The 9458-nt window shown below is 37.7% G+C and overlaps 1 protein-coding gene across 2 annotated transcripts in view; it reads left to right on the top strand.

Annotated features, from left to right (window-relative positions):
- LOC117389786 (protein ITPRID2) overlaps positions 1–8458 on the top strand; it is a 61051-nt gene extending 52593 nt beyond the window's left edge. For both annotated transcript variants that reach the window (XM_033987508.2, XM_055230495.1), the window contains one exon: positions 3344–8458. In XM_033987508.2, the coding sequence (XP_033843399.1) occupies positions 3344–3427 (84 nt within the window). In that variant the 3' untranslated portion in view covers positions 3428–8458. The remainder of the gene's footprint in view (positions 1–3343) is intronic.
- Positions 8459–9458: the final 1000 nt, after the last annotated feature.

A 9458-nucleotide genomic window follows, 5' to 3' on the forward strand; every position in this document is an offset into this window, starting at 1 on the left:
GACTGTCCTAGAGATTGAAATGTGGATACCTGTTCGACCAATTACACTGTTCCTAAACAGGACCATGATCGCTCATATTGATCCAACTCCTGAAAATGTGTTGATTATGTATGCACTGTGTCGTATATGTACATATAATACGCCCCCTGCCAGCGTGACGTTACTGCAAAATATCCAATGAGGTATAATTGTATAATAAGTTGAAAATAAGTTGCCAATTACAAGATAAACACTGATACACAATATACAGTGGGTACGGAAAGTATTCAAACCCCCTTCAATTTTTCACTCTTTATTATATTGCAGCCATTTCCTAAAATCATTTAAGTTCATTTTTTCCCTCATTAAAGTACACATAGTACCCCATATTGACAGAGAAACTTTGTTGAAATTTAACCCAATTGAGCATCTCTGGAGAGACCTAAAAATGGCTGTCCACCAACGTTCACCATCCAACCTGACAGAACTAGAGAGGATCTGCAAGAAGGAATGGCAGAGGATCCCCAAATCCAGGTGTGAAAAACTTGCTGCATCATTCCCAAAAAGACTCATGGCTGTATTAGCTCAAAAGGTGCTTCTACTAAATACTGAGCAAAGGGTCTGAATACTTACAGCCGTGTGATATTTCAGTTTTTCTTTTTTAATAATTCTGCAAAAAATTCAACAATTTTGTGTTTCTCAGTCAATATGAAGTGCTGTGTGTACATTAATGAAGAAAAAAATTACCGTAAATTTCGGACTATAGAGCGCACCTGAATATAAGCCGCACCAGCTAAATTTGAAAAGAAAATCAATTTTGTCCATATATAAGCCGCTCCTGAATATAAGCCGCAGGTTTTCATATTGTAACATGAGATATTTACACAGAAAGACGGTGCACCGACACGCTTTTTTTAAAACTGTGCCTGAAAATTGGCACCAACACGACATCAACACGAGACAAACACACCTGCAGGTTTAGAAAATAAATCTGCACCGACACGGAAAATCTGCTTTTATTTCCTCTGAATACTTTTGTCATCTGGATTCATTGATGCCGAGCTTATGTGCAGTGGCTCTATTTCAGGGGTCGGCAACACGCGGCTCCAGAGCCGCATGCGCCTCTTTCAGCCTTATACTGCGGCTCTGCGTGGCTTGGGAAAATAAATTTTAAGTATTTAATTGAAGTGTATTTTATTTGTGTTAGCTCTTTTTTGTTGTAGTTTAAATTGGAAGATTATTATGATCTTAAAATAAAATAATATTTTCTTATTTTCGTTGCTCAAAATAAGCGTCACACTCGCGGAACAATGTTCAAAACAAACACCGCTCACGTCTCACAGACACAGACACAGACACAGCTCACAGTCCTGCGTAAAGAGCCCTGATTTTCAGACGCTGTGCGCACAGGGGTCAAGAGCAACTTTCGCCCATCCCTAATGACACACTAATAAGCTCGTCTGTCATGAAAATCCTGCAGAAATCTATTTGATGTAGTAGCAAGTATATTATCTGCTCTTGTCTCCGCGATGACGTATCACGTATAACACATCAGACACGTCGCCCAAAAGTAGAGCCACAATCGAGTGAAAATGAGCCAAAACAAAAGCCTTTGGAGAGCTTTTAACAAAGGGGAAAAGGACAACTGAGGAGCCAGAAGAGGAGACTATGACCTCCAAGAAAAAGGAAGATCAATTTAACAGACAATGCCTACTTAAAATCTGGGTTTGTCGCTACAGGTTGTTGCTCTGCGTAATATGCGGGAAAAGCAAATGAGGCAATGAAACCTTCAAAACTGCTTTGGCACATGGAGACTAAGCACCTGGGATTAAACGATACGCCTTTGGATTTTTTTTTTTTGAAAGAAACTGCGGAGCAGAGTAGACATAATCACATAATCAGCGCAGGGCTCCCACTGATGCAGCGGTTTGGTGAGTTGTATTTTTTATGCACTTAGTTATTTTTGCCATATTTATCTGCCAAGTGTAGAAGGCTTGTCCGTGAAAATAAAACCTACATTATTCCGTTACATTATTATTATTATACACAGTGTTATCTTCATTTTAGATGTCAAAAAGTATTTGCGGCTCCGAGTGTTTTATTTTACGTGGAAAGTGGGTGTTAAAAGGGTGTTAAAGGCCGACCCCTGCTCTATTTCCTTCTTTATCTTAAAAACTGCATCATATCCATTTCATGATGCGCAAAATGATCGTTAATAATCAAAACCAGTGAAGGGGCCGTTATCCAGTGAAATTCTATAAATAAGCCGCACTGCTGTATAGGCCGCAGGGTTCAAAGCGTGGGGAAAAAGTAGCGGCTTATAGTCCGAAATTTACGGTAACTTAAATGATTTTAGCAAATAGCTGCAATATAACAAAGAGTGAAAAATTTAAGGGGGTCTGAATACTTTATGTACCCACTGTATATGGTGCCCTGTGTAAGACAACGGTTAGGGAATACTCAAGACAAATAAGGTTGGGAACCACTTTCAGAGACCTTTTAGGTTTATTACAAATAGGCCTGTCACAATAATTACTATATTGACTTACCGTTCAATATATTATAAATTAAACCTACATTTTTGGGGATTGGTATTTATCGTGGGTACTTTTCTTTGCGGTAATGAGAAATTTTTGGTTATTTTTCTGCAAAATGATAAGATTTGTGTTGTAGAAGATTGAATTATGAACTAAACATACACACAGTAATTATTATTAAGTGTTGTATTCTGCTGTCCATTTATACAGCTTAACAATATTTAACAATATTGTATATTTATATTACTTTTTGAGAATAATTCTGCTTTATGATTTGGCTTCAGTGTTACCGTTTATTGTGTATATTGATTTGCATATTGCATTTCAAAATTTGTTATTGTGACAGTAATTACAAACTGGTTTTAGTCATATGATCTGGCAACTCAAAGGGAGGAGCTCTTTCGGCATTGTGTTTGATAATCAGCTCGATAACACAAAATGACATTTACACCATGTCAATTTTTGTAATTGTAAAAAAACAAAACACTAGTTGCCAGTAAAAGTAAAATTTGATTTATACGAGGAGACAGATATTTGAGAAAAAATGTACATATAGGCGACTCTATTAAAAGCTTTGAGGTTTTAACTAAAATAGGAGTCAGATATTTTCCCAAGTTATGCTGAATGTGAGCATCCTAATTATTCACAACGATGAGTTTACAAGTGCTTTTCATAATTTTCAAATAACCGGAGCAAAGTTTAATGCCGCGATAATGTTAACAACAACTGCTATGTGCAGTAATGCGCTCCTCCTGATGAATGAGATGCTTTATAACTAGATACAGACAGTACACAGGCACTTTAATATCTCTGCATTCTGTTTTCAGATTCGCCAGAGTGTTTCTCAGGAAATTCGGCGGGAAATCTACAATGAGCTGCTGGCCTCCATTGCTCCCTCCAAACAACAGTAACCACAGCGACCACTTCCCCCTCATACCCCCGCCCCCGTCTGTAACACTGTAGACTGTAAAAACACTGTAATGTCTCAGACCACTCCCACAAGGCAGAGCTCTGAACGGGACCAGAGTTCTGAGACACACTGCAAAAATAGATATAATTATTTTAGGGCTGTCAATTTTAGCACGCTATTATCGCATTAATGTACAGTAATCGTAACAGCGACCATTTTTTTGCTCAAAATAATTCCATGTTCATTTTGGCCATCAGCAAGCCCAACTTCAGCTGATTTGATGAGACGAGTGAGCAGTTCATATAAAAAACTAGTGTGCTCTGTGTGTGTGCAGGGACACGAAGCGTGTGTATAGGTGTGTAGGGGTGTGTGTGTGTGGGTGTATGTGTGTGTGTGTGCGCGTGCGTGCGTGCACGGGCCTGCAGAGGAGTGTTTACTTTGCGCATGCAGAGCAGGAGGATCCAAGCGGTGCGGCTGTCCCATCCTTGTTGTAAAAGCCAACACAATAGCTCTCCAAAAGTATTATGACTTACAGACGTTGTTCAGTTTCCACTAGTTTAGCTTCCTTAGTGGCTCTTTCACGAGGAGACTGTCCACTCTATATACAGACTCACATCACTGTGTTACACAACTACAGCCACAGTGGTGTTTGAATGATGTTGATGACAGTAATGAACACATGATAATGTCACTGCTTTACAGTTAGGCTTTTATGAGAATTGATTGACAGCCCTAAATTATTTACAATGACTTGAATACTGCTTTTTAAACGAGATACTACAGGCAATGCACTGATTCATAATGGGCTGCAGGTGCTGAGGTTTAGAGAGAGTCTTTTTATGTTTAAACCAACTGGATTTCAGCATTGAAACTGGCAACTCAAATGAGAGACTCATGTGAGGCTCATTCTGCTCTCTGATCGGATAATCATTTTGACAACCAAAACACCTAATTATGACATAAATAAATTGAGCATCATGTTCAATGTTTTTATATAATACAGAATAAATCAGCATTAAAATTGTTATCAGTAAAAGTTGCATTTCAAGAGGTTTTGGATGTCATCCATGCATGTTCGAGTATTTTAGTGATCTCTCCTGGGCACTATTTGAACCCTCTTCACTTAGTTGTAAGATTGTGTGCTCAGCCCACAAGCCTACATCCATGCTCCCATGTGACCATTGTGCATAAATATACAAAAGCATGCTACAAAACTGCACACAACAACTTGATAAACCTTATGCAAACACAAAAATGAAATAAATATAGCATTTTCGAAACAATACAAAGTAACAAGGTGATCCAACTATGTCATGTGTTGACAATGAATACCCTAGAGAAGTAAAATACCCCCTCTAAGATGTAGTTTACTCTACAGATGAATAAGATATTAACCCTCCTGTATTTATTTTGTATTTAATGTCAACAAAATGAAGCAAGACATTTAAACTTCTATCCATATGTTCAGAATCCTATGTCTCAAATATGTGCAATTTTGGCAATTTCTTTACACGCAAAATGCCTTAATACATGATGAAAAACTTTTAATACATTTTTCTTACATTTATGTTGTCCTTATTCCCCTGCAGTGTCTCGCCTTAAAGTGAGTAGTTCTGACTCAGATATTGGATTCATTTTTCAAACCCATATCATTGCCTGTTAGTCATTGGAGTTTACTAGCTAATTTATCCAACCAATGGTGTTAAAGGTGCACTATGTCATTTTTGGCATGATCGCTTTGTCTGGAATCTTCTATGGTGTGGCATCAAATGTATTACTAGAGCAGCCAATCCCTTCTACATTCTGTTCGGACAGTAGAGCATGAAAAACCTCTATCAGCGGATTTGTTTCTTTTATGAAGTCATTTTAGATGAATATTCTGATTTCAAATGTCTAAATTATAACATAATGATCCACGGGTGTCAGAGATGATAACTATAGAGCTGACACAAGCACAGTAGGTCTTTTTTAATGCCATACTGTGGAAGATTTTTGGCAAAGTCATAACATCTCCATGGAGACAAACAAGTGTGGAACCCTCTGCCAGAAAAGTTGTATAATGCACCGTTAAGCTAGAAAAATCAGATCTACTCAATGCAGATTAATAACTTGTATTCAAGTCATTTTTTCATTATAGACATTCTATTTTTTGCAGTTTTGGAGATACAAGTTTGGATTAAAGTCAATGTATGTTTATGATATGTGATTATAGGAGCAGAAATGGATTTTTTAAATGTGTAGCTTAATTAAATGGAATGAAAATGAAAGATATGACATTTGATATGACAAACTAACATTCAGCCACCAACTACTATCTTCATTTGTTGGTATAATGTAAAAAACACACACACAAATCATGTCAACAATAATATATAATGTATTTAATATAACAGAAATGCTTTAATATAATGTAAATCAGTGTTGTAAGAAAGAAAAAAGGTTCTTTCTATGCAGACGTGAGTTCGTGTGTTCTAGTTGAACGGTCACAATTGTCATTTTATTAAAGAGGAGGTATTATGCAAAATCGACTTTTGGGTAATCTAGAGATTTCTCTTGGGTCTTATTCAAACCCTCTTTATGGTTAGCTGTAAGATTTTGTCCAATGCTCAGCCCACAAGCCTATGTGACCCATGCTCCCACACAATAATCATCCATAAATATACAAAAACATGATACAAAACAATACACTACACCTTCACAAACCTGATGCGATGTGCAGTAGTTTCAGTAAGGGTTGCACTCTGATTGTGTTGTGATGGCTCTTTGAAGGGGGAGCATTAGGAACCAAGGGGAGGGGGGACTCAGAGCATTAAAAACAAAACTGAAACTTATTAAACATGTTAATACGTTACATGGTGATCTAAGTATGTTATGTGTTAGCTAGCGTGTAATACCCCCTCTTTAAGAGTACACTATACTACCTTATCAATAATGTCTGCTTTGGGAACTACATGTCCCTGTATTTCAATGGGGTTGTATTCTGTATAAAAACCTGCTAACTCTGTAGTTAAATGTGCACTATGTAACTTTTCTACTCCACCTGCCTGTCTCCATGGAGATGTCATGGCTTTGCCTGGAATGCTGCTTAATATGGTATTTAAATTCCATAATACAGGTTAGACATTTTGCTAAAACATAAAAAACAAAGATTTGACTAAAAAGTTTTCCCTGCATTTTAGATTAATTTTTCTGTGTTAATGACATAGTTAGAGGGATTTTTCTGTTTTAAAACTCACCACCTTTTGTATTTTTGTACTTTTCTCAACTTTTTCCCACAAACTGACACTTAACTTATGTGGTAAATAGTTATAGTTTTACAACTACTTTTCCCCCAAACCAAGTCATAATTAGAAAAACGGGAAAACCTGTCATATGCACTTTAACTTGGTTTGCATATATTTTCTATAGTCTCAATAAAGATGGATGTGTAAAGGGCCCATTTTGTGCCATTTTCTGTTATAAAGACAAAAATGTACCTGGAGTTGTTTTGTTTCATTCACACATGAGTGTATTTTAGATGAGCAACAGCATTATAACATGGCTTAAAGCTCACAAGACTTAATGTTGCTTACTATAGGGCCTTTAATGCCTTACCGTGAAACATTCCAGACAAAGCAGTAACATCTCCATGGAGACAAGCAGTATCCTTCTTCAGAAAAGTTACATAATGCACCTTAAACACCTCTACAAATGTGTTCTGAAATGCATGGGATTCTTGGATTAGTTTCAGATAATCAGTCGTCTGTCAAATGTTAATTCTCCTGGACTTGTTTAAAATCTACACTGGGAACTCAATTTTGATTTTTTTTTTTTTTTAAATGAGTTAATAAAAAATCTAGATTTTTTTTTTCTAGAAAACTTGAAAGTCAATATTGTTTTGTACCTAATTATTGATACTTTGTAGCTGATGTCATCAAGATTCCCTGAGGGTGTGAAGTGCCTGCTCCGTCTGAAGCTGCTTAACTTAAACTTTAATCTCAGCTTTTTAACACAATCTGATCATACAGAATTGACTAAACTGGAACTACAACATGTGAGATGATCTGTTTTCTTAAACCAGTCACTCTCACGTAAAATTACAGTCACAAACTATCCAGCATCAGCCAACTGTTTTTTTTCAGTCTCTCACATTTCTGTTGAAAATCAAACTGCAAAACAGGACCAGGAAAATGTGTTGTTTAAATCCATTGTGTATGTTTTTTTCTTGACAGTGTTTGCTAATGTGTGGGACCACAGTATGTGTTGAACATTCCACCGTAGGCATACATGCAGAACACCCCCAGGGTGATGTCACTGCGAAGTATCAATTCTTCAGCTGTGAATACTCAGCTCTGCTCTGTCACTTTCTATGGATGAAAAGTATTGAAATAACTAAACCTGTCTTAAAGCTGCACTATGCAGCTTTTCTGGTGTAGGGTCATCCACCTACTTGTCTCCATAGAGATGTTCTGCCAGATCTTACTAGATTACTAATTTCACTAAAACGCCATAATTTTTAGATTTAAAACTATAAAAAATAAAAAACACTCAGTTAGATATTACGTTTTAGAGCTCAATGCTACTTCCTGTATTTTTGTACTTTCGCTCTCAATTTTTAATCACAAACTGCCACTGAATTATTGTGACGCTATGATAAATTACCTAAAGTTACCTCAGGTACAGATCCACCAAACCAAGTCATAATTGGGAAAACATGAAAACCTGTCGTACGCACTTTAATTGCTCAATTAGATTCCACAGATCTGGTCAGTAACTTGACCTGGTGGCATTAACGGCTTGTCTCTGTGATGTTGGTTAGGTTTAATGCCATATTGTGTAATATTCTAGGCAAAGCAATACAATCTCAATGTAGTCAAGCAGATGGTAGCTTCTTCACCAGAAAAGTTCCATAGTGTGGCTTTAAACCTGCATGTGATGGATGTATAATTTGTAATGTGCAGAAATGTGGGTGAGTGAATGTTTCTTGAAGTGCTCTGAGCTGTATTTGGGACCACTGTAGACACTAGAATAAAGAGCTCTATTTTCACAAAAACACTTGTTTTTTGTCTTTCATTTCATTGTGATTCTTTTATTTATCAGGTCTTATTTTAGTCATTCTCAATTCTTCCAGACGTGTTTAAAATGTGATCTTTGAATAGAGTCCTATTATTAAAACAAACATTGCAAATCTAATTGCGACAGCCATTTTTGTCTGAAAAATTGCAGTTCGGATTGAACAATTTTTATATATCTATCACAGACTTATGTCTATCACAGACTGGAGGTATGATTCCATGGTAATAGAAAGTTAAAATCATACTTCAAAATATCCTCCATGAAGATAGATACATTTTATGCCATACGGTGGAATATTATAGCCAAAGGAACTACATTTCTATGGAAACAAGCAAATTGCTCTCATCCTGGCCAAATAAGAGTCATGTTTGTGGAAAGGCAAGCCTGCTCACAGTAAGGACACAATGTAATAAACATGCCTGCCTGCTGCAGGTCCTGGCTCAATGAAGCCATCAGGACAACATCATCCACAAACAGCAGAGATGAGATCCTGTGGTTCCCGAACCAGACCCCCCCCCCCCCCCCCCCCCCCCGGCCCCTGGCTGCGCCTAGAAATTCTGTCCATAAATATAATGAACAGAACCGGTGACAAAGGGCAGCCCTGGCAGAGTCCAACATGCACCGAGAACAGGTCTGACTTACTGCTGGCAATGCGAACACAGCTCCTGCTCCGGTCATACAGGGACCGGACAGCCCTTAGCAAAGAGCCCCAGACCCCATACTCCCAGAGCACCCCCCCAAAGGACACCACGAGGGACACGGTCGAATGCCTTCTCCAGATCCACAAAACACATGTGAACTGGTTGGGCAAACTCCCATGAACCCTTAAGGACCAATGGAGAATATAGAGCTGGTCCAGTGTTCCACGACCGGGACAAAAACCACACTGCTCCTCCTGAATCCTTTCCTTCTGGGTTCAGATTCCCTGTTGTCCTGTTTTTTAGCTCTCTTAGATCTATTGAAGGCCCATTTTGGAT

The sequence above is a fragment of the Periophthalmus magnuspinnatus genome, chromosome 21, assembly GCF_009829125.3.
Source record: "Periophthalmus magnuspinnatus isolate fPerMag1 chromosome 21, fPerMag1.2.pri, whole genome shotgun sequence".
NCBI classification, from domain to species: domain Eukaryota; kingdom Metazoa; phylum Chordata; class Actinopteri; order Gobiiformes; family Gobiidae; genus Periophthalmus; species Periophthalmus magnuspinnatus.